General features: G+C 35.7%; 1 protein-coding gene across 3 annotated transcripts in view; it reads left to right on the top strand.

Annotated features, from left to right (window-relative positions):
* LOC117316461 (regulating synaptic membrane exocytosis protein 2-like) overlaps nt 1-26592 on the top strand; it is a 94687-nt gene that overhangs the window by 29352 nt on the left and 38743 nt on the right. For all 3 annotated transcript variants that reach the window (XM_033871054.1, XM_033871053.1, XM_033871051.1), the window contains exons 2-5: nt 2756-2969; nt 10805-10837; nt 18628-19292; nt 21570-22351. In XM_033871054.1, the coding sequence (XP_033726945.1) occupies nt 2756-2969; nt 10805-10837; nt 18628-19292; nt 21570-22351 (1694 nt within the window). The remainder of the gene's footprint in view (nt 1-2755; nt 2970-10804; nt 10838-18627; nt 19293-21569; nt 22352-26592) is intronic.

The raw sequence follows: 26592 nt of genomic DNA, 5'->3' as shown, positions 1-26592 counted from the left end.
TACCGTAAATGTCATACCTGTGTATAGTGTCAATAACAGTACCGTAAATGTCATACCTGTGTATAGTGTCAATAACAGGACCGTAAATGTCATACCTGTGTGTAGTGTCAATAACAGGACCGTGAATGTCATACCTGTGTATAGTGTCAATAACAGGACATTGAATGTCATACCTGTGTATTGTGTCAATAACAGGACCGTGAATGTCATACCTGTGTATAGTGTCAATAACAGTACAGTGAATGTCATACCTGTGTATAGTGTCAATAACAGGACGTGAATGTCATACCTGTGTATAGTGTCAATAACAGGACTGAATGTCATACCTGTGTATAGTGTCAATAACAGGACATTGAATGTCATACCTGTGTATAGTGTCAATAACAGGACCGTAAATGTCATACCTGTGTATAGTGTCAATAACAGGACATTGAATGTCATACCTGTGTATAGTGTCAATAACAGGACTGAATGTCATACCTGTGTATAGTGTCAATAACAGGACATTGAATGTCATACCTGTGTATAGTGTCAATAACAGGACCATAAATGTCATACCTGTGTATAGTGTCAATAACAGGACTGAATGTCATACCTGTGTATAGTGTCAATAACAGGACCTTGAATGTCATACCTGTGTATAGTGTCAATAACAGGACATTGAATGTCATACCTGTGTATAGTGTCAATAACAGGACCGTGAATGTCATACCTGTGTGTAGTGTCAATAACAGTACCGTAAATGTCATACCTGTGTATAGTGTCAATAACAGGACCGTGAATGTCATACCTGTGTATAGTGTCAATAACAGGACATTGAATGTCATACCTGTGTATAGTGTCAATAACAGGACCGTGAATGTCATACCTGTGTATAGTGTCAATAACAGGACATTGAATGTCATACCTGTGTATTGTGTCAATAACAGGACCGTGAATGTCATACCTGTGTATAGTGTCAATAACAGGACTGAATGTCATACCTGTGTATTGTGTCAATAACAGTACCGTAAATGTCATACCTGTGTATAGTGTCAATAACAGGACCGTGAATGTCATACCTGTGTATAGTGTCAATAACAGGACCGTGAATGTCATACCTGTGTATTGTGTCAATAACAGGACCGTGAATGTCATACCTGTGTATAGTGTCAATAACAGGACCGTGAATGTCATACCTGTGTATAGTTTCCATCATAAAGACAAGTTTTGATTTTCCTGTGTTCCTAAGCTCCTACCAACAAAAAAAGCCTCTATCCACAAGTAAGTTCCTACCCACAAATAAGCCCCATATACCCACAAATAAGCCCCATATACCCACAAATAAGCCCCATATACCAACAATTAAGCCCCATATACCCACAAATAAGCCCCATGTACCCACAAATAAGCCCCATATACCAACAATTAAGCCCCATATACCCACAAATAAGCCCCATATACCAACAAATAAGCCCCATATACCCACAAATAAGCTCATATCCACAAAAAAATGTCCCTATGTAATCCCAAATATGCCCCATACCAACAAACAAATCCCTTCCAACAAATAAGCTCCGACAACAAATAAGCTCCTACAACAAATAAGCTCCTACCACAAAATTAAGCCCCTTATCCATAGAAAAGTCCCTACCCACAAATATGATAAACCCCTACCCACAAAAAATCTCTATCCACTAGAAGCTCCCACCCACAAAAAATACTCTTACCCACAAAAAGTTCTTACCCTTAAAAAAAACCTACCCACAAATAAGCCCCTTCTTCATTATACCCCCGTTTTATTAAAGAGGCGTATATATCATTAAAGAGGCGTATATATCATTAAAGAGGCATATATATCATTAAAGAGGCATATATATCATTAAAGAGGTGTATATATCATTAAAGAGGCGTATATATCATTAAAGAGGCGTATATATCATTAAAGAGGCGTATATATCATTAAAGAGGCGTATATATCAATCACTCTGTGCATCTGTCCTTGTGTCCTTGTGTTCAAACCATAACATCACACCATTATAAGGTCTACATATGATGAGGTTTTAGTGGTCATTTTAACAATGTTACAAAACAAAAGGTATAAATGTGATATACCTCATGAGTTCCTGGACTGGTTTATTTTATTTATGAGGGCGTATCTTTGTGTACCCCCACACAACCTGAATTCATTTTTTTCATATAAAAATCTTCTGTTTTAAAATAGTAAGCTGCAATCGATTTATAAATAAGCCTTGCATTTTGTTTGAGGATAAGTATGGTACTAAATATTATACCAGGGGAATGGGCTTATTTTAGAATAAATTTGGTACTGAACTTTTACACATTAGGGGAGGGGGCTTACTTGAGGATAAATATGGTATTTACCTTTTACACCAGAGGATCCCGGAGGAAGCTTGCATTTTGTTTTAGGGATGAATACAATACTAAACTTTTAAACTAGGGGTCAGGGGATTATTTGAGGATAAATATGGTACTAAACTTTTACACTAGGTTTGTATTTTGTTTGAGGATAAATATGGAAATAAAATTTTAGATGTGGGGAGGAGGCTTGTGTTTTGTTTGAGGATAAGTATGAAACTAAGGGAACTTCTACTTTAGGAAAGGGGCCTTATTTGGGGATCAATATGGTACTTATAACTTTTAGAAATAGGGAAGGGGCATTTAAGGACAAATATGGTAAAATTATAAGTTCATGTAATGTGTTACAGAAAACAAGTCATGATTTTTTATGATATTGTACATATTTTGAATGCAGGCAGATGCAGACTGATCTGGACACATTTAAAACCACAGTGGAAAAGGTAAATGAAGAAGCCAAGAAGGTTGGCCCCCCTAATCAGGACACCGGTGCCATCTGCCAGATTTGTCACAAAACAAAGTTTGCTGATGGAGTCGGACATCGCTGTAACTACTGTCATTTACGTTCGTGTGCCCGATGTGGAGGGAGAATGACCCTGAAGCCGAACAAGGTGAGGAACGGTTGTTTTAAACTTGAAGGCTTGAATAGATTTTAGTGTATAGTCCATAACTCTTCCTGTGTATCAACTCCCAGACCATCCATTTATATAATATAATAATATAATAATATAGAGAATGTGTCGGTATGGTTACAATTATAATATGATATAGAGAATGTGTTGGTATGGTTACAATTATAATATCATATAGAGAATGTGTCGGTATGGTTACAGTTAAAATATAGGGAATGTGTCGGTATGGTTACAATTATAATATAGGGAATGTGTCGGTATGGTTACAGTTAAAATATAGGGAATGTGTCGGTATGGTTACAATTATAATATAGAGAATGTGTCGGTATGGTTACAATTATAATATGATATAGAGAATGTGTTGGTATGGTTACAATTATAATATAGGGAATGTGTCGGTATGTTTACAGTTATAATGTAGGAATTGTGTCGGTATGGTTACAGTTATAATATAGGGAATGTGTCGGTATGGTTACAATTATAATATAGGGAATGTGTCTGTATGGTTACAGTTATAATATAGGGAATGTGTCTGTATGGTTACAGTTATAATAAAGGGAATGTGTTGGTATGGTTACAATTATAATATAGTGAATGTGTCAGTATTGTTACAGTTATAATATAGTGAATGTGTCAGTATTGTTACAGTTATAATATAGGGAATGTGTCGTTATGGTTACAATTATAATATAGAGAATGTGTCGGTATGGTTACAGTTATAATATAGGGAATGTGTCGGTATGGTTACAGTTATAATATAGGGAATGTGTCGGTATGGTTACAATTATAATATAGAGAATGTGTCGGTATCGTTACAATTATAATATAGAGAATGTGTCAGTATTGTTACAGTTATAATAAAGGGAATTTGTCGATTTGGTTGAATTTACCATACAGGGAAAAAATTATAATCGGGAAATGTGCCAGTATAGTTAAAGATAAAATTCAGGGAGATGTGTCTGTAAGTATGGTTAAAATAACAATGTAGGGAATGTGTTGGTTTAATCAATATTACAATACATTGAAGAGCTATAAGATAAGGAAATCTTTGATTATCAACCTTTGCTGAATCTTCATCAATTAGGAACATTTCTCAATTGTGTACTTAATCACTAGTTAAATTTTACAGGCGACAGGACTGTGTCTGATGGCTTTTAGGGCCAAAAATGGCTCAATCCCCAATAGAAAATGTTTAATTTTAAAGTCTAACTCCCACAATATGCAATTAACTCCGCACAATACCCTTACCTTAATAAGTTTCCTACCCAAAATGAGACTAACTGAACTCAGAAATAAAAAAACTCTTAGTGATTAGCTTTAGGAGCATTTTGAAATTATTTGAGCTTTTTATATAATTTTTAATCAATTCAAGCATTTTGAAACAAAAATATATAACATAAGTTCTGAATTTCTAAATCATTATCAATGATCATTTGAAAATGCCATTAAAATATGATATAAAGACATTTTAAATTACTTCAAACATTTTTCTGCTCTATTAATTACCTGCTTTGAAAATATAGCCATGACCTGCATTGTGAAACCTCAGAAACATTGTATATAGTGTGACGTTTAACATTATTTCTGAAGTTTTTACTAATTACAACACAGAGACTATTAAAGGAATTTTTAAAATTCAATTGGTAGACAATTACTTTCTACAAATTAAGAACTTTTGATGTGTTGTTGAGAGGATCCCTCTCTTTGGTGTGTTGTTGAGAGGATCACTGTCTTTGGTGTGTTTTTGAGAGGATCCCTATCTTTGATGTGTTGTTGAGAGGATCTCTGTCTTTGGTGTGTTGTTGAGAGGATCACTGTCTTTGATGTGTTGTTGAGAGGATCACTGTCTTTGGTGTGTTGTTGAGAGGATCCCTCTCTTTGGTGTGTTGTTGAGAGGATCCCTGTCTTTAGTGTGTTGTTGAGAGGATCACTGTCTTTGGTGTGTTGTTGAGAGGATCCCTCTGTTTGGTATGTTGTTGAGAGGATCACTCTCTTTGATGTGTTGTTGAGATGATCACTGTCTTTGGTGTGTTGTTGAGAGGATCCCTGTCTTTGGTGTGTTGTTGAGAGGATCACTGTCTTTGGTATGTTGTTGAGAGGATCACTCTCATTGGTGTGTTGTTGAGAGGATCCCTCTCTTTGGTGAGTTGTTGAGAGGATCACTGTCTTTGATGTGTTGTTGACAGGATCCCTCTCTTTAGTGAGTTGTTGAGAGGATCACTCTACTTGGTGTGTTGTTGAGAGGATCCCTCTCTTTGGTGTGTTGTTGAGAGGATCACTCTCTTTGGTGTGTTGTTGAGAGGATCACTGTCTTTGGTGTGTTGTTGAGAGGATCCCTCTCCTTGGTGTGTTGTTGAGAGGATCACTGTCTTTGGTATGTTGTTGAGAGGATCACTGTCTTTGGTGTGTTGTTGAGGGGATCCCTGTCTTTGGTGTGTTGTTGAGAGGATCACTGTCTTTGGTATGTTGTTGAGAGGATCACTGTCTTTGGTGTGTTGTTGAGAGGATCACTCTCTTTGGTGTGTTGTTGAGAGGATCACTGTCTTTGGTGTGTTGTTAAGAGGATCCCTGTCTTTGGTGTGTTGTTGAGAGGATCACTCTCTTTGGTGTGTTGTTGAGAGGATCCCTCACTTTGGTGAGTTGTTGAGAGGATCCCTCTCTTTGGTGTATTGTTGAGAGGATCACTCTCTTTGGTGTGTTGTTGAGAGGATCACTCTCCTTGGTGTGTTGTTGAGAGGATCACTCTCCTTGGTGTGTTGTTGAGAGGATCACTGTCTTTGGTGTGTTGTTGAGAGGATCACTCTCCTTGGTGTGTTGTTGAGAGGATCACTGTCTTTGGTGTGTTGTTGAGAGGACCACTGTCTTTGGTGTGTTGTTGAGAGGATCCCTGTCTTTGGTGTGTTGTTGAGAGGACCACTGTCTTTGGTGTGTTGTTGAGAGGATCACTGTCTTTGGTGTGATGTTGAGAGGATACCTCTCTTTGGTGTGTTGTTGAGAGGATCACTGTCTTTGGTGTGTTGTTGAGAGGATCACTGTCTTTGGTGTGTTGTTGAGAGGATCACTGTCTTTGGTGTGTTGTTGAGAGGATCACTGTCTTTGGTGTGTTGTTGAGAGGATCACTGTCTTTGGTGTGTTGTTGAGAGGATCACTGTCTTTGGTGTGTTGTTGAGAGGATCACTGTCTTTGGTGTGTTGTTGAGAGGATCCCTGTCTTTGGTGTGTTGTTGAGAGGATCACTCTCCTTAGTGTGTTGTTGAGAGGATCCCTTTCTTTGGTGTGTTGTTGAGAGGATTCCTCTCTTTGGTGTGTTGTTGAGAGGATCCCTCTCCTTGGTGTGTTGTTGAGAGGAGCCATGTCTTTGGTGTGTTGTTGAGAGGATCACTGTCTTTGGTGTGTTGTTGAGAGGATCACTGTCTTTGGTGTGTTGTTGAGAGGATCTCTCTCTTTGGTGTGTTGTTGAGAGGATCACTCTCCTTGGTGTATTGTTGAGAGGATCACTCTCTTTGGTGTGTTGTTGAGAGGATCACTGTCTTTGGTGTGTTGTTGAGAGGATCCCTCTCTTTGGTGTGTTGTTGAGAGGATCACTCTCTTTGGTGTGTTGTTGGGAGGATCACTGTCTTTGGTGAGTTGTTGATAGGATCCCTCTCTTTGGTGTGTTGTTGAGAGGATCCCTCTCTTTGGGGTGTTGTTGAGAGGATCCCTCTCCTTGGTGTGTTGTTGAGAGGAGCCATGTCTTTGGTGTGTTGTTGAGAGGATCACTGTCTTTGGTGTGTTGTTGAGAGGATCACTGTCTTTGGTGTGTTGTTGAGAGGATCTCTCTCTTTGGTGTGTTGTTGAGAGGATCACTCTCCTTGGTGTGTTGTTGAGAGGATCACTGTCTTTGGTGTGTTGTTGAGAGGACCACTGTCTTTGGTGTGTTGTTGAGAGGATCCCTCTCTTTGGTGTGTTGTTGAGAGGATCACTGTCTTTGGTGTGTTGTTGAGAGGATCACTGTCTTTGGTGTGTTGTTGAGAGAATCACTGTCTTTGGTGTGTTGTTGAGAGGATCACTGTCTTTGGTGTGTTGTTGAGAGGATCTCTCTCTTTGGTGTGTTGTTGAGAGGATCACTGTCTTTGGTGTGTTGTTGAGAGGATCCCTGTCTTTGGTGTGTTGTTGAGAGGACCACTGTCTTTGGTGTGTTGTTGAGAGGATCCCTCTCTTTGGTGTGTTGTTGAGAGGATCACTGTCTTTGGTGTGTTGTTGAGAGGATCACTGTCTTTGGTGTGTTGTTGAGAGGATCACTGTCTTTGGTGTGTTGTTGAGAGGATCTCTCTCTTTGGTGTGTTGTTGAGAGGATCACTATCTTTGGTGTGTTGTTGAGAGGATCCCTGTCTTTGGTGTGTTGTTGAGAGGATCCCTGTCTTTGGTATGTTGTTGAGAGGATCCCTGTCTTTGGTGTGTTGTTGAGAGGATCTCTGTCTTGGTATGTTGTCGAAGGAGTGCATGTGTGTTTGGTGTGTTGATGAGGGAATCATTCTGTTTTGTGTATTGCTGAGGGGTCTTAGTGATCATATATTGCTGGTCAATGTATTGATCTATAAAACTCCTACAACAACTCCCACAACAAATTATCCCAGCAGTCCTAGAAACATCTGCACTCAGCTTAATCAGCTTATAACTGGCCACACTACATTTATATTACAAGACATATACATACAATTTGTTAATATATTATATGAAACAATGTAGGATAATGTCATAGATATGTTACTCTAGAAATTTCAGTATATTCTGAAGGGATATAATAAAGTTAAGAGAAATATGTCATACCCTTTTGTTAACCAAGCTTTGTTACAGTTACCATTGATCCAGTTGGCAAACAGAGTTTTTATGCTTTAAAATAATCGTATCATGGCTCACACTGATCAGAGAATCAATAAGAAATATGATAAACCATTGAGATATCATGTACATATTCAAGTGTTACTCCCGGGGATCACATTGACCCATAATAGCTGCATTATCCACTTGACACAGCTATACAAATGGATCAGTGTGTTGTGATGTTGGTATTTCTCATAGACATTTCATTATATTTGTTTAGAAAGTACATTAAATTTTCCATAATTCAGTTAAGAGAATTTGACTTGGATATGATATACCTGTAGATATAATATAAATCTACCTGTTTACATTGTATAAAGACCATGCAACTGTGTTTAGAAATCACACACCTGTGTTGAAAGACCATCTGTAAATACTGCATGTCTAAAGTCACCACCTGTCTATATTAAGACCATCTGTCTACATATACAACCTGTTGACAGACACAACCTGTCTATAGAGACCATCTATCTACATATACAACATGTTGACTGATACCATCTGTCTATAGAGACCATCTATCTACATAAACAATCTGTTGACAGATACCACCTGTCTATAGAGACCATCTATCTACATATACAACATGTTGACTGATACCATCTGTCTATAGAGACCATCTATCTACATATACAATCTGTTGACAGACACAACCTGTCTATAGAGACCATCTGTCTACATATACAACATGTTGACAGACAACACCTGTTTATAGAGACCATCTGTCTACATATGCAACCTTTTGACAGACACAACCTGTCTATAGAGATCATCTGTCTACACATACAACCTGTTGGCAGATACCACCTGTCTATAGAGACCATCTGTCTACATATACAACATGTTGACATACACCATCTGTCTATAGAGACCATCTATCTACATATAAAACATGTTGACAGATACCACCTGTCTATATATACCATCTATCTACATATACAACATGTTGACTGATACCATCTGTCTATAGAGACCATCTGTCTACATATACAATCTGTTGACAGGCACCACCTGTCTATATTAAGACCATTTATCTACATATACAGCATGTTGACAGACAACACCTGTTTAGAAACCATCTATCTACATATTCAACCTGTTGACATGCAACACCTGTCTAAAAAGAACATCTGTCTACACATACAACCTATTGACAGACACAGCCTGTCTATAGAGACCATCTGTCTACATATACAATATGTTAATAAACACCACCTGCCTTAAGATATCAGCTGTCTACATATACAACCTGTTTAAATACAACACCTGTCTATAGAGACCATCTGTCTACACATACAACATGTTGACAGACACCACCTGTCTATAGAGACCATCTATCTACATATACAATCTGTTGACAGACACTGGCTGTCTATAAAGACCACCTGTCTACACATACAACCTGTTGATAGACAACACCTGTCTATAAAGACCACCTGTCTACACATACAACCTGTTGATAGACAACACCTGTCTTTAAAGACCATCTGTCTACATATACAACCTTTTGGCAGACACTGCCTGTCTATAAAGACCACATGTCTACATATACAACCTTTTGACAGACACTGCCTGTCTATAAAGACCACATGTCTACACATACAACCTGTTGATAGACAACACCTGTCTATAAAGACCACCTGTCTACACATACAACCTGTTGATAGATAACACCTGTCTTTAAAGACCACCTGTCTACACATACAACCTGTTGACAGACAACACCTGTCTATAAAGACCATCTGTCTACATATACAACCTTTTGGCAGACACTGCCTGTCTATAAAGACCATCTGTCTACATATACAACCTTTTGGCAGATACTGCCTGTCTATAAAGACCATCTGTCTACATATACAACCTTTTGACAGACTAAACCTGCCTATAGTGATCACCTGTCTACATATACAATCTGTAAAAATACACCACCTGTCTATAGAGACCATTTGCCTAGATACATAACCTAGTGACAGACTGATTCCACTTGTCTGTAGAGATCAGCTGTTTACATATAACCTGTTTATAGGGACCAGTGGTGTATATACACCATATGTCTACATATATCACCTGTTTATAGGGACCAGTGGTGTATATACACCATATGTCTACATATATCACCTGTTTATAGGGACAACTTGTTTATAGTGACCATATCTATATATATGTATAATCTGTTTAAAGAGACCATAGGTCTATGTATTATCATATAACTTGTTTATAGGGACCATATGTCCATGCAGACTTTCTGTGAATATATATATATAGAGAGAGAGAGAGAACATCTGTCTATAAATACCATCTGTCCATAAGAACCATCTGTCCATAAGAACCATCTCTCTATGTCTTGGGAACATCTGTTTATAGAAACAATCTGAAGTCTGTCTATAGGTACCAGCTCTTTATAAATACTGTTTTTATACCTTTTACTCACATTTTGTATGTGTAGCCAGAGTTATCACTGAAGTTAACTTTAACTAAAGGCAAGATTATTTGTTTTTCAAATGCTTAATTATTTTCAGCTTTATTCAGTTTACTAGTTTAAAACTGAGAAGAATTGAAGGAGAAAATCTATGTGATTACTGCATGCGTTTCATGATAGATGCATAAATATGTATGAAATGTATTTCATGACAATAGTAATTGATTAAAACTGGATCTCACACAAAATGTACTCAATACTCAGCACTATATATGTGTGCATATATATATAATCTTTAGCTGAATCATGCATATTCTGCTGATGGTGTAAGCCCAAATTTCACTCCCATCCTACATATATGTATATATACAGCATTCATTCTTATATTACTTATTGATTTTTGTACAAAAAGCTTTTAAAATATTTAGACCTGCAAATATGCTAGAGCCTTCTTAGGTTGCAAGTTTTAGACTCTTGCTTTTCTGTAGTACGTAGTAATATGTCCTCAATTTTCCTCATTCCTGAATTTGTAGAAACCTCCCCCTGGGCCGAAACCAGAAGCAGTGGTAAGTATATATTACAGATTTAACAGAGGATTGGAAAGAACGGAAACTAAATCATGTAACATAAAAAAAATAAAAAAAATTACCAGAGTAGGTTTAAAAAATTTTAAAAGTCACTTTTAATGATAAGTTAATGCAAGCATTTTGATGTCTTCAAAAAATTATAGTTATGAGAGTATAACTAAATATACACTTAAATTAGTTACATGTACTATGAAATATTTTATGGAAATTAAAAAGCTCAAAAAGCAGATATTAGTTTGAAAATATTTTTGTGGATTTAAAAAAAAAAGATTTGCCAAATTGTGGTTTAATTCCAGCCAATATCTTATATAAAACACCCAGATATTTGCCTGAAGGATTAAAAGGTTATATCTACAATCATGTACAATTACTTTGGTAGTAACATATGTGTTTTTGTGATCATTATAATCACTAACTTCTTATTGTTCTATGAAAACCTGTCTGCTTGACTTTTTAGGTCACCTGAGACAAGGTCTCAAGTGACCTATTCTAATCACCTTTTATCTGTCGTCGTGTGTCGTGCGTCATGCGTTGTGCGTCCGTAAACAATTTACATTTACGACTTATTCTCCAAAACCCCTAAACCAAATTCAATGAAATTTGGCTGGAAGCTTCTATGGCTAAAAGTCAACCAAAATTGTGAATTATACGGTCCCCACCCCCCAGGGGCCTGAGGGGCAGGGCTAAAATGGGTCAAATTGACTAAAACTTCAAAAATCTTCTCTACTCTCAGATGTGGTGGAATCAAACACTCATAGATGGAAGGTTCTTAAGGTGCTTTACCAAAATTGTGAATTTCATGACCCAGAGGTCTCACGTTTGCCCCTGGAGAGGGGGTAAACTTTAATATAGTTTATATTGGGAAATCACATAGTATGACTATAATTTGTTTGATTTCTATTGGAATTCATTCTAATTTGGTTAACATTATCAGAATGGGATGACAGTTTGATGGTATGTACATGTTGGCCCTGACTGACCCACAGGGGCTGATGGGTGGGGCTAAACTTTACTATTTTCTATATAGGGAAATCACATTTTTCACTATAATTTGTTTGATTTCAATTGTAATTCATTCTAACCTAGTTAACATTATCAGCATGGGATGACAGTTTGCAATTGATGGCATGCACATGTTGGCCCTGACTGACCCTCAGGGGCTGACGGGCAAGACTAAAAAGGGTCAAATTGACTGAAATTTCAAAAATCTTCTTCTCTTCTCTCAGATATGATGGAATCAAATACTCTTAATAGATGGAAGGGTCTTAAGGTACTTTACCAAAATTGTGAATTTCATGACCCAGGGGTCTCGCATTTGCCCCAGGGGAGGGGGTTAACTTTACTATAGTTTATATAGGGAAATCACATTTTTGACTCTAATTTGTTTTATTTCGATTGGAATTCATTCTGACAATTTGATGGCATGCACATGTTGGCCCTGACTGACCTCCAGGGGCTCATGGGTGGGGCCAAAAAGGGTCAATTAAATTAACTGAAATATTTCAAATCTCAGGTGACCGTTAAGGCCCATGGGCCTCTTGTTATCTTTTTGATATTCAAAGAAATGAATGTTTCCTCACCAAATTTTCCTCCCACTCTAAATTTAGTTTTAGCCATGCTTCAAGTTATGTTGGTGAACTTTGTTATGTATCTTTAGTATGAGTAACCACAGATCAAGCTCAAGTTTCAAGGCTTTTGGGTCAAGGTCAAGGTTACTATTTTTAATGGAGGCTTGTAGGGGACATGCATTGCTTTAGCGATACCTAGCATACTTGTTTTATTAACAACAATGCTACATGTAATCACTTACACTGTATAGTATATTTGTATATCTATAATGTATACATATTGATTGGATACCAGTAGAGCTAGAGTGTTAGTGGAAAGAAATATATAGCTCTTTGTAGACATAGGTGCAGCACCTTTTGTTAATACTTTAGTGAATTAATTTGCTTATGGATTTTATTCAAACATCAGACAAAACAAAGCATTAGGAAAACAGGAAATATTTTGTGTTTCAGATGTCAAAGGTTAAGGTCACGAATTAAGCACTATTTCATGGATAAGTAGGCAACTTTGTTTCTGAACTATACATAGTTTTACTTTAGTAGAACTTAATATACACTGTACCTGACATGTATGTCTGGTTCTTATAAAAATAGACAAGCCTTTTATTTCAAATAAAGTGTTCAAAATGTAAAAATGGCATTGCAACAGCTTTTTTACTATTAAAAAAAAAGTGTTGATCACCTGATAAAATGTTTTTCCTCTGAATAAATAATTTTAAATAATCACTCTTCAAAGATCAAGCAATTTATCAGTTCGTGTTACAGCATGTTGCTATGTCAAGGTCTTGTTACTATATATAGAAACTTTGCACAAATTGTTATGGTCACCTGCAATCTTTAAATTTCTTTAAAAAAAAATTCTCATTATTGTTATTTCTCTATCAAATTTTGAACAATTGCTCAAGGAACATTACTTTTTTTATTCAATTATTTGTTGTCACATTCAAAATAAACAAATATATGTATGTATAATATAAATATTTTAGTGAGAAGCAATTGTGTCTCTATCACTATATCTTTGAACCGAAACATTCATCTACAAAAATTAACATTCTTACCAATAGTATATTTTCACATTTATGTTTTAGGATTTTTATAATAAGTTATTTAAACTTAAAGAATGTATCAATCTATTTTTCCATATTTAGAAGTATCTCAATGAAAATCCATTTTTACCTACCATGATCTGTTTTTTTTATCTAAACTTTCTTTTACTTTCTTATGAAAAAAAAACGTTAAATAAATCCATTCAGATATTGACATAAATGAGGTAAGCATAGTGATAAATTTGATAGGAAAACATACAAATCATCAGATGGTGGGCTATTCAAATGGCCTTGCGTCCGTGGTCAGTGGTCCGTCCGTCCGTCCGTCCATCCATCCGTCCATCCATCCGTCTGTCTGTCCGTAAACAATTCTTGTTATCGCTATTTCCCAGAAAGTACTGAAGGGATCGTTCTCAAATTTCATAAGTAGGTTTCTTTTGGTCGGTAGTTATGCCTATTGCATTTTGGGACAAATCAGAAAACAAGATGGCCGACAGGCGGCCACCTTGGATTTTGACAATTGAAGTTTGTTATCACTATTTCTCAGAAAGTACTGAATATATCTTTCTTAAATTTTATATGTAGGTTGCCCTAGGTCTCTTGTTATGCATATTTTATTTTGGGACTAGTCTGAAAACAACATAGCCGCCAGCAGCCATCTTGGATTTTGACAATTGAAGATGGTTATTGCTATTTCTCAGAAAGTACTAAAGTGATCTTTCTGACATTTCATATGTAGGTTCCCCTTGGTCCCTAGTTATGCATATTGCATTTTGGGACCAGTCAGAAAACAACATGGCCGACAGGCAGCCATCTTGGATTTTGACTATTGAAGTTTGTTATCGCTATTTCTCAGAAAGTACTGAAGGGATCTTTCTCATATATGATATGTAGGTTCCTTGTGGTCCCAAATTTTGCATATTTCATTTTGAAACCAGTCCAAAAACAACATGGGCGACAGGCAGCCATCTTGGATTTTGACAATTGATGATTGTTATCACTATTTCTCAGAAAGTACTGAAGGGATCTTTCTGAAATTTCATATGTAGGTTCCTCGTGGTCCCTAGTTATGCATAATTCATTTTGAGACCAGTCGGTAAACAACATGGCCAACATGTAGCCATCTTGGATTTTGACAATTGAAGTTTGTGATCGCTATTTTAAAGAAGGTACTCAAGGGATCTTTCTCAAATTTCATATGTAGGTTCTCATTGGTCCCTCGTATTGCAGTTTGGGACCAATCTAAAAACAACATGGCCGACAGACAGCCATTATCGCTAAATCTTAAATTTCATAGGTTCCCCTTGTTTGAAAAGTACTGGAGGGATGTTTCTCAATTTACACAGATTAGTAAGAGGAAGTGAAAAATAGGGAGAAGATCAATCTGACATGGAACCTATAAAGATCATACATTGATGGGCGTCAACATTCCTCTGGGATCTCTTATTTTTATTTTGATGTGTTTTATCATTGGACTTAAATAGGCTCAAAGCTTTGCATAATTTTAGCACATGTCTGGCAATGAGTCCAGGTGTGGATATGTATAGAAACTCGTAATCCAGGTATGATTTTACCTTAAAGTAAAATTGTTTTAAAATAATTAACCTGAGAATTCCATGGTGTATAAACATGGCGGGGAATCACTTGGGCTGAAGATACTGACTCAAAATGGCGCCACTAGTGCAGATGGCATAAAATGAGGTAGGACACTGAAAAATACTCATTATATCGGCTTTTCATAGTTGCGATCATATGCTTTACTATAATCTGGACATATCCATACCTCATTTACGTTTTCCGTAACATTCTGACTAAATTTTCGTATCGAATTCGTCAGATGACTCGTTCGGATTCGAAACTTTGGTCAGACTGTTACGAAAAGCTACCGACTGTTCCAGCATATATCAAGTATGAATATGTCTAGATTATAGTATAGCATATGCTCGTTACTATGAAAAGCCTATGTAATGAGTATTTTAGTCTCTCCCCTCATTTTATGCTGTCTGCACTGGGGGCCGCCATTTTGAATTCGTATTTTCAGACCACGTGATTCCCCACAGTTATAAACAAAGGGTGTCTTTCAATTCGTTTTCAACGAGTTCAATGGAACCATAGAAAAAAGTTCATTGTATCAATTTGTTATAGAATTCTTCGATAAGTCTTTGGCAAATTCTAGGTGTTAGAACTTACTAGGGTTATGGTTTTCTGTAGGGGGCTTAATTACCTTACTTCCTGGGAAGGGGAAGGGGGTTGGTGTTACTTAATGTCTATCTACTGTATTTCCTACATGGGAATATATCCAATAGAGAAATACATGGGAATTAACTCCCTATGCTATTCCTAATATTGGTAGAGGGGTTTTAATCTATCATGACTTTGTAAAAAAAATATCCCAAAGCCGACTGGGATGGACATCTTATTCTAAACAAAGGATCACACGAGATTATGGAGATGAACAGTAATTTATTTTGAGTTTAAGACATTTGATGAAGAGAATAATAATGATTATTTACGAAGAAGAATTCATTAACACATTATTGGACCCTAAGGGAAGAACAGTATATAAAAGCAGAAAAAGATACTTGGTCCAGTTTTTCAAAGTTCCTTAACTTAGGGAAATGCTTAGGGACAAAATTTTCCATAGGAGTTCAACCATTATTGGATTTCAGGAAAAAGACATGGTTGAGAAACTTTCCCTACATTATGTACTGAATGCTTTCTTACTGAAAAGTTTGAGTGAAAGAATTTCTTTGATTTAAGGAACCAACCACTGCCACAATGCTGAAACTCGGGGTCCTGAAATATACATGTCAACCTCGTTATTTAGAGGGAAACTTAAATGCTTATAATTTCGTCTGACAAATATAATCATTAAACTTCTTTAATATATTCATAGCTTAATTCACTAGAAAGAACAGTTTGAATTAGGTTGTTGTAATGCATATTCTGTACGGGTAAAACTATCTTTTAAACCCAGATGGTCAATCCAAAATATTGGCAATCATATGATAACTAAATGATACATGTGTGATATAGGAGATTTAACCATCGACTATACGTTGATATAAAAGTATATATACATAATTCATCGAAACAGGATACAACAAACATCTATATCTTTATGTCCATTGACAGATGTTTGGTTAATGCGATAAGCACTTTGGCTTATTGTGTCACACAAATACTGGTGTGTCTATTTTAGCATTCTAGTGTTATGTCTGAACAACATGTGACAATATGGACTTGCTAGTTTATGGTTCCTTTTGATATAAGTACCTTGTGCTTTTATTCATGAAACCATTTTCCAAATACCAAATAGTAGTTGAATTTAAAAGTAAAATCGTAATATTAAAAATGATTCATCCCTTAAAGTCTTTCCAGGGTATCTGTTATCACATTTAGCAACAAAGTATTTGATTATGATCAGACGATGTGTATTTGCATGAGCATAGTTTAATGAATAAAGAAACTAGTACATAGCTAAATAAGATAGAAATGTGCAATCTGGAATGATTATTGGATTTTTTTCCTAGCGGAACCATACCTGTAAATATATGAAAGCCATTGACGTGCCTTGATTAATTAAGTGCATGTTCTAGGTCTTAATAATCTGATTGGACAATAATCATACTTATGAGTTATATATTATTCAGATACGTTTGACATTATAAGGTTGTAGGTCCATCATTAATTCCTGACGTACATACTGTGTAGTCCATCATTTATCGTTAAACGTTACAGACGGTGTAGTCTATCATTGACTGTTTGACGTACAGACGGTTTAGTCAATCATTGATTGTTTGACGTTACAGACAGTGTACATTTTTGTAGTTCATCATTAATTGTTTGACGTACAGATAGTGTAGGCAATCATTAATGTTTTGACGTTACCGACTTTGTAGTCCATCATTAATTGTTTGACGTACAGACGGTGTAGTCTATCATTAATTGATTGGCATACTGACGGTGTACTCTATAATTAATTGTTTGAATTAAAATCGGTATTAATTCATTATTAATTGTTGGAATGGGCTAAACCATCATTAATTGTTTGACGTACAGACGGTGTAGTCTATGATTAATTTGTTTGACGTTACAGACGGTTTAGGCCATCATTAATTGTTTGACGTTACAGACGGTTTAGGCCATCATTAATTGTTTGACGTTACAGACGGTTTAGGCCATCATTAATTGTTTGACGTTACAGACGGTGTAGTCTATGATTAATTTGTTCGACGTTACAGACGGTGTAGTCTTTGATTAATAGTTTGACGTACAGACGGTTAAGCCCATCATTGATTGATTGACATACAGATATGTGTAGTCTATCATTTATTGTTTGAAGTTAATGACGGTGTAATGCAGCATTAATTATTGGTAAACTGACGGTGTAGTCCAATCAGTTTCTTATATATGATGTAGTTATCTCCCAAATAACCTTCACTATGATGATATTTAGAATTTTTCATCAATATCTAAATTACAAAGAATTATTATACTTGATCTCATTTTCGTTAAGCCTCGCACTATTCTCTAATTTGGTTACATTGTCAATACACCAGAAAAAGAACACCCGATGTTCAAGTAGATAAGTTGTGACTAAAAATAATTTGATATTTGACAATTGTTTCTAAAATCATTTAAATATCTGTTTTCATTGTATAATAAACTCGGTGTGTTTATATGGTAGACAGCCATCAACTGTAGGGGTAAGAGGAACTGTGTGTGGTGATGTAATGTTATACTTATATTCAGAAAATGGAAATATATTTGATATCTCAGAGAGGCGTTATGCCTCCTGCAGTCTCAGGATGACAGATGATGAAGTCAGTCCATGTGGGATTTCCCACCGAAATCATACAGACTGAAATGTAATGGGGTGTTCGATAGGATGTTCTGTAAATGTAATGCGAAGTTTGACTGGATGTACTGTAAACACATTCTACTTAATTATGATTGCACTAATTGTAGTTTCGGTATATATTTTTCTATGACTACGTTTTGTGGTTGCATCAATTGATAATTGTTCTAAACTGATGGATTAATTTTCGCACTAAAATTTATGAGTGCATCAACAAATGTTGATAGCATTGTCTTTTGTACTACAGAAATAGTTGTTTGAATCGTCAATGATTATTTGTTTCTTTTCCTATAGATGGTGTGGGCCTGCAATATGTGTAAGAAAAAGCAGGACATTTTGGCAAAGACTGGGCAGTGGTATCATGGAGGTATGGCTAAGCCTGTCCAACTGGATGCTCTACCACAGGGGGAGGGTACTGCTGGACAAAACATCAGTCCTCCAAATGAAAAACGACCAAAGATGCACGGGGAAGGGCCTGATAAAGAAAATATGGATGACAAAAAAGGTCACAAAATCGTACGGACAGGAAGTTTGCAGGGGAGGGAACTGAAGAGACAGTTTTCGTTGGATGCTCAAAAAAATCATAGTGATAGAACAGGGTCTCAAAATCTTACTCCAGACATGGCCGACAAAGAGAAAGGGTCACGTGACAGAGGTCATCTACCATCAGAAAGGGGTCGAACTCGTGACCGTTCCCCTGCTGCCAACCGCCACCATAGTGAGTCTCGGCTGTCAGAAACAGACAGACGATATAATGCTCAAGAATGGAGAAATATTGAACAGGAATCACGGTATCGCCGAGGGGATGCAGGTCGCGAACCTCGGTCCCGGGATCAGTCCAGGGACCCGGAACATATGGACAAAGGGAAATACTCAGAGGATAAACGGCGAGATCCACACGTGGATAGGCTAATGGATGACAGGGATAGAAAAAGGGAAATATCCCGAGAAAGGTCAAGGTATGTCAAGTTCACAGTAGTCTTCAATAACATAAAAAGGGAATATAATGCTAAAAAAAGGATTGTTTTAGGTGTAGCGATATAATGGAATATATTTTAGGTATTGAAGTGGAATAATGGAGTATATTCCAGGTATATAAGTGGAATAAGCAAAGATTTTAGATAAAGACGTGGAATATGAGAATATATTTTAGATAACGAAGTGGAATATGAGAATATATTTCAGATAAAGAAATGAAATAAAAGAATATATTTTAAAGAAATGGAATAAAGAAAAATGTTTTAGATAAACAAGTTGAAGAAGGGGATATATTTGAGATAAAGAAGGGTGTTTAGAGAATACATTTTAGATGAAGAAGTGGAGTAAGGGAATGTGTTTTAGATATGTAGTTGATAAAATGGGAAAATGTTATAGATTTGGATATAGTAGAGAAATAATGAAAAATGTTTCTATATGGAGAAATGAAATATACTTGCACCAGGAAATCTGTTTTAGCGATAATATATCTAGATAACAAAATATGATAATCTTACTTAATTGGTATGGTAAAAGATTCAATATACAGATAAATGGTTTAGTAAAAATGTTCTTACATAGAGAAATGGTAAGGTTGAAATGTTCCTACACATCGAAATAGTACAGTAAAAATGTTCTCATAAAGAGCAATAGTACAATAACAATGCTCCTACATAGAGAAATGGTATAATAAATAATTGCCCTGTACAGAGACATTAAACAGTACACATCTTCATTCACAGAGAAATTGTATAATAAAAAATGGCACTGTACAGAGAAATTGAACAGGAAAAATGTTCCTTCATAGAGAAATGGTATCGTAAAATTTGGCCTTGTACAGATAAATTGAACAGTAAAAATGATCCTTCACAGAGAAATGGTATAGTAAAAATGTCCCTACATGGAGAAATGGTACAGTAAAAATGTTCCTACAAAAAGAAAGGATGCAGTTAAAATGCTCCAACAGTACACAGAGAAATTATATGATAAAAAATGTTCCTACAGTACATAGAGAAATGGTATGATAAAAAATGTTCCTACACAAAGAGATTATATAGTAAAAATGTTACTTCAAAAAGGAAGGGGACAATAATTATGTTCCTTAATGGAGAAAGGTACAGTAAAGAATTAACTATGAGATATGTGTTCTGGAATGAATGAACAAATGTGTTCATAATCAAAGGATGTGGAAAGTATTTAAAAGATAACATTATCAATTTAGTATGAATAGAGATAAAAGAAAATGATAGTGCATATGTTGAATACTGTTGTTATTGGTACACCTATACTAAATACAATATGCTGTAGAATCTTGTGTATTAGAGTATTAATCATCAGATGCAAATACAGAATCAGGCTTTAAAGGTCAATATAGAAAGCTATATATCTCAATGGTAAACATCATGTGTATTGGCTATGATACCGGACTCCATGTCTCTCCTGTCATTCTGTTCTAACTTCTTATTGTACACATCTTAAAAAGTGTGACACTGATAGCCATTATATGCGCCTATATGGGTTTTAGGACGAATGAGGTACAATTATCACAGGGCAGTGATGATAAACCAAACTGCAAATGAAAGTGAAAGTATTTTCTTTGAGACAAGGTCGATATTTATACTCTAAAAGATACTACTTTTTTGTCAAAATGTGACAAAAGTTGTCATAAAGGTTTTCAGCAATAAGAAACTTTACTGTATTTTTGACACGAATTCCTTTTAACAGCTAGAAAAAAACCTGATATTATAGTTGTCAATTAAAGGTGAGAATATGCAGCAATATAAACATATTTTTTCATTGGTTTCACTCTAAAGGAGGAAAGTTAATCGATAAGGATTGCTTCATAAACAGCTGTAAGGTCAAGAGAAAGAAATACTACTATGGAAATATCGTATATCGGCTTTTTTCGTGTATCCAATGGCAATTTTAATTTACGCATTGGTTTGTAAACGTTACAAGAAGGCAGTGTTGATTCTTAAACAAATGAGACAAAACTATTCCCAGATCTTAGCGGGAGATTCTATTGTGACTAGACGCTTTGATGAAGTACCGTGTTGATGAGGAAATCTTTTGTAACTACATAATAATGATATAGATTTGTTCTTCTGAAACAATGACAATGCAATACACCAATTCGCCAAAATAGCAAACGGTGTACATTTTAATTATTTAGAAGATAAGATAATGGAAAACATTTTCAATTTTACATTTTTGGGGCTAAAAATACAGATCCAGATTACCTGACCTTTTCATCCTTTCAGGGGAGCTCGGGATGACGTAACTGTACGATCGACCAGGGATGGACGTGACGATCGGTCAAATCGAGACCCGCGGGATTGGGAAGAGGGTTCACGAAGGCGGGACGTACCCGGTGATAAACGCAAGGATAGACAATCAGCGCAAGTAGATAATCTTAATATCTACGACTATGCAGATAAGGATATGAAAGGTTCAAGAGAAAAGTTGGACTCTCTAGAAAATGACAAGCGCAGAGTTCGGGACCCTCACGGAAAACCCGGCGGGTCACCCCACTCACGTGATAGCCAACAAAGCTCTAGACATTTAAACAATAGACATCCCCGTGATAGACTAGGTAGTGGAAGCAAGGATAGGCGGTCACCCACAGTGGGAGATACACGGGAACGACGGAAAGACCCGGAAATATATAATTCCCATGTACGATCACCAAGCCTTAATCGGCATAATATACGTATAGAACGGGTAGGGGACTCTCCTACTGTAATGGAAGATCAAGTTGATAAATACCACGATAAAAAGCAACATCTCGATCCCAGTACTGCTGCCACGGGACGCAACTCTCGTAGTCGCAAGTTAGATATATCAATGTCTAGAAACGATTCTTTAAGTTCGGATCCATCCGACTGTGCTAGACCGCCTCCCCCGAAACCCCACAAACATCGGAGGGGCAAGAAACTCCAGCAGCATTCTATAAGTAGCTCTGATGACGAAATTCGCTCAACACCGGAATGTTCCAGCTGTGAAGAACCAGATTTGGAAATAGAAAGCGTCATAAGTGAAAAAGGTGATGAGTTTCGTGTTTTATTGCCTGGGTTTGGTTTTTGTGTTTACTCCAAAGTCAAGGTCATTTTATTTGACCTTTCATTATATCTTATTTCAAACAAAATGGATTTTTATTAAATATTTCTCAATTATTGGATCTAAGAATTTGAAAAAGGTAAGTGTTTAAAATTTTAGTGATATCTTTATTTTAGTACATATACTTTGCAGGGCGTCTGACTATGCTTTAAAGATTTTTAGTGCAATTTTTGAGAATTTCATAAAAGAAATTCAAGTTAAACAAAACTCTTGACAAAAATTTCTATAAAGGTGCTGCAAGATTGACTAGATGCAAGGTAGAGAAAACATATCCGTGATATTTTCCAGGTTAACATGGAACCAAGATCACCACTTAAACACCAACAAATTAAAACACTCATTTATCAGTCTAATCACAGAGCAAGTGGATGTATCTTGTATAAAATGTTAAATACGGTACCTTTGTCACTCAGCTGACCGACCATGTTTCTCATGATGCATATATAGTGGGGTGGTTATCTTCCTTCGAGTAGTGACCCTGACCTGAACAGTGGGCTGGGAAACCCCAGATGAGGAATTCATTCCTGTTTTCACCACGCGCATTAATAACTACACATTCCATTTTTAATATGAACGTATGTATTTGTTTTCCGAATCTTTAGCTCTTCATTCTGTTATCAATAAAGTACCTAATCCAAATGTTAATTCCTCAAATAAATCCATACAAACACCAGCAAATTATAACTTTAAGTGACTTGGTTCAGGTGAAATACCACCTCATTGGCCGATAAGTTTATTCTTTTCCCGCCAAAATTTGAAATTATCCAAAAAATTCCAATTTAATTGTTTTTTGTCCAATTCTCTGGCGCATACTGACTGGATAATTAGCACACACATAGTACTTCATTTATTGACAGCTACTTAAGAAATAAGTTGAGTGAAACCGTCCAATCCAGCGTTGAAGCGGGAAATGACATTCCCCATAGCAACGGAGTTTGCCTAATTCTCCATAAGCAGAGAGAGAGAGAGAGAGAGAGAGAGAGAGAGAGAGAGAGAGCACTTGTTCGGCGCAATTAATGATTAATATCTGAGTAATTTCGAAAAAACGTGGTAAAATATATGGAAACTAACATGTTATAACAATATAGGAAGCGCAACTAAGTACAAGTAGGTGTGGACCACCTGTTGCCATCATTACCACATTGGGATCGTGATGTCCTGTGTGTATAAATAGCTCATGCAGTCATTTGACTGGATGACTAACATAACCCCGTTTTATATGATAACTTGGGAGATCAATATAAGAAACCTAGCGAGATCTATCAAAAACATACTGTCCTAGTTTCTGGACAATTTTTTTGGTGAATACTAGATCAATACTAAGAATTTATGAATAATAATAATTATACTAATGATAACAATAATCATGCTGTACTAGTTTCTGGACACATTTTCTTGTGAATACTGGTAATAAAGCCATTTTAAATCTCTCGGATCATTGTTGAAAATAGCAATTAACATTTGGATAGTGATGAAGATTTAAGTCCATATTGGGAAAGTGATGACGATATCGGTAAACATTGGGAAAGTGATGAAGATATCGGTAAACATTGGGAATGTGATGAAGATATCAGTCAACATTGGGAAAGTGATGAAGATATCAGTTAACATTGGGAAAGTGATGAATATATCAGTTAACATTTGGAAAGTTAGGAAGATATCGGTAAACATTGGGAAAGTAAAGAAGATATCAGTAAACATTGAGAAAGTGATGAAGATATCAGTAAACATTGGGAAAGTAAGGAAGATATCAGTAAACATTGGGAAGTGACGATCTTACAATTGGGGAAGAAGGTACAATTATTACGTCCTACCAGCATGGTTTCTTTGGATAAGTACACGTATGTACCCTAATATGCGTAGTTTGTATTTAGTTCATGTATCGAAAATTAAGACAAATTGATTTTTGTATTCAGTGCGCTCCAATTAAACTGCTGACTTTTATACAGATAATTGTTCATTTCGCTATGTTAAAAGTTATACTCTCTCAAACTTTTACTTATATCATGGCTTTATGACCTCCTTACCAAAGAATCAATCGCCGTACTTCAAAATTTTTCGATTACTTTAACTTATGTGTTATCACATCTAGCATATGACAAAAACAGGCTAGAAAAAAAAACACTTTTTTTCCATACATTTTACATCTACATGTATTGCCAAGGCCACACATAAAACTTCGGAAACTTCTCTCACCTAAATATCCAATCAGTAGGCCCCGATGCATTCACCTTCCTATTAAATCTTCTGCCCAAACGGGAAAAACCGACGATCTTTTTTTTGATTTGGTTCTGTGGTCCCTATACCTTGTAACTCAGCATAGTTTTGCATTCCCTAAACTGTCAGGCGTACTTGGCCGTACTGTCCGTATGACGGTGTACTTAAATCTCAAACGATTGAGTTGTATATGATGTGTGTAATTAGTGTGCATACAGAAGAATGTCAAGCGAAGAAACTCATTTTGAATTCGAATATACTGAAATGTGACTAAGGTTGTAAAAAGATATTTTGGAGGATACAGTCGAATCAGAATCTGAGTAGCCGATACACTTTAATGAAATTAATTCAGTACGTTTTCCTTTCAGTTCAACATTGATGATATACAATGTAGGAAAAATGACAGTATTTAAATAATGCTTCAAATCGTTTACGGAACCTACTCTCAGGGGTCAAATTTGGTTGTACATCTGTTTACGATTCTCCGCGGATCTCTTGTACATAAAAATGTATTTTGAGTATATATCGTTGAAGATAAATATGTTTAGGAACGGGTACACGTCTCGTCAATGTGTATTCAAATCGTGTAAATATTTTCCCGACAGTTGTCATGAATATGGCTAATACGTATCGTACTCTGGAAAGTGTAGTTGAGGTAAGAGATGAAAATCACATTTTATAATTGATTGTGATAACAAGAGCCTACGTCATGGCGGTGGGATAAGGGTTGGTGAGATGAGAGTTGGGGTGTTGATGGGTGGGATGGGAGTATTTTCAATATATTCGCGATTCCTCTTAAATTCGCGAATTCTAAACACCAGCGAAATAGTTAGCAAAGGAGAAGTGTTACGGTACGGTAATATTATTATTTTTATGAAAATATTACTTAACAAGGTAACATTATTTTTCAAGTACATTTAAATCAACTGCAAAATAGAAGTTTGGATATGACACATACTCCGGTAACACATAAAAATGTCACTGACTTGTCAATATTACTGTGCACTATGTCGCTGGACATATGTTAAGTAAAACAACACAAAACTGATAAAGGAATTTTCATGCAGATGAAACTAATAACTGATAACATATGCCTCTTAGTGCATTGCATTTTATAATGTATCATCAGCCTCGAACACCAATCAGATTATACTGTTGCATATATATCCTTAATTCTAATACAAAACAAATATATAATGTGTTGATATTCTAGTATATAAATATCCTTAACTCTTAAACGTATAACAGATATAATGTATAAAGTAAATGTAGTATATAGACTGAACTCGAATCACAGATGTACATGAAAGCACATGTACAATATATATAATGTATATATACGTACATTTAGTATTTACATATTTTATATATATTCTGAACTCTTACAAAAATCACAGATATAATAATCATGTAAGCACATGTAGTTTTATTCTGAATTCTTAAACTGATCATAGATATAATATATATATAAGTACATTTAGTATACATTCTTAACTCTTACACAAATCGCAGATATAACGTACATATAGAATATATTCCGAACTCTTAAACATGTAACAGATATTAATGTACATATAGCATATATCCAAACTCTTATACCAATTACATATATAATGTTTATATACAGTAAGTACACGTAGTATATATTCGGATCTCTTACACTAATCACAGATTTCAACTATGCAATAATATATGAATACATATAGTATATATCCTTGGTTTTTATACATATCCCGGGTAAACAATGGTATGTAATGTATCCTTCTGGCAAACCCAAATGTATAATATGTATTTTAGTGAACGTTCTGATTTTTTACACAAATGAAATATTTAAGGTATAATAATAGCATATGTAAATGTATAAGAAAATACTGATATCCTTTTATCAGTTTTTACCTATCATAAAAAGAATAAAGGAATAATTTGCATGCACTCATACTCAAAGGGTCT

The sequence above is a fragment of the Pecten maximus genome, chromosome 18, assembly GCF_902652985.1.
Source record: "Pecten maximus chromosome 18, xPecMax1.1, whole genome shotgun sequence".
NCBI lineage: Eukaryota > Metazoa > Mollusca > Bivalvia > Pectinida > Pectinidae > Pecten > Pecten maximus.
The sequence above is the reverse complement of the archived record's forward strand: the minus strand, read 5'-3'. Positions and strand labels throughout refer to the sequence as shown.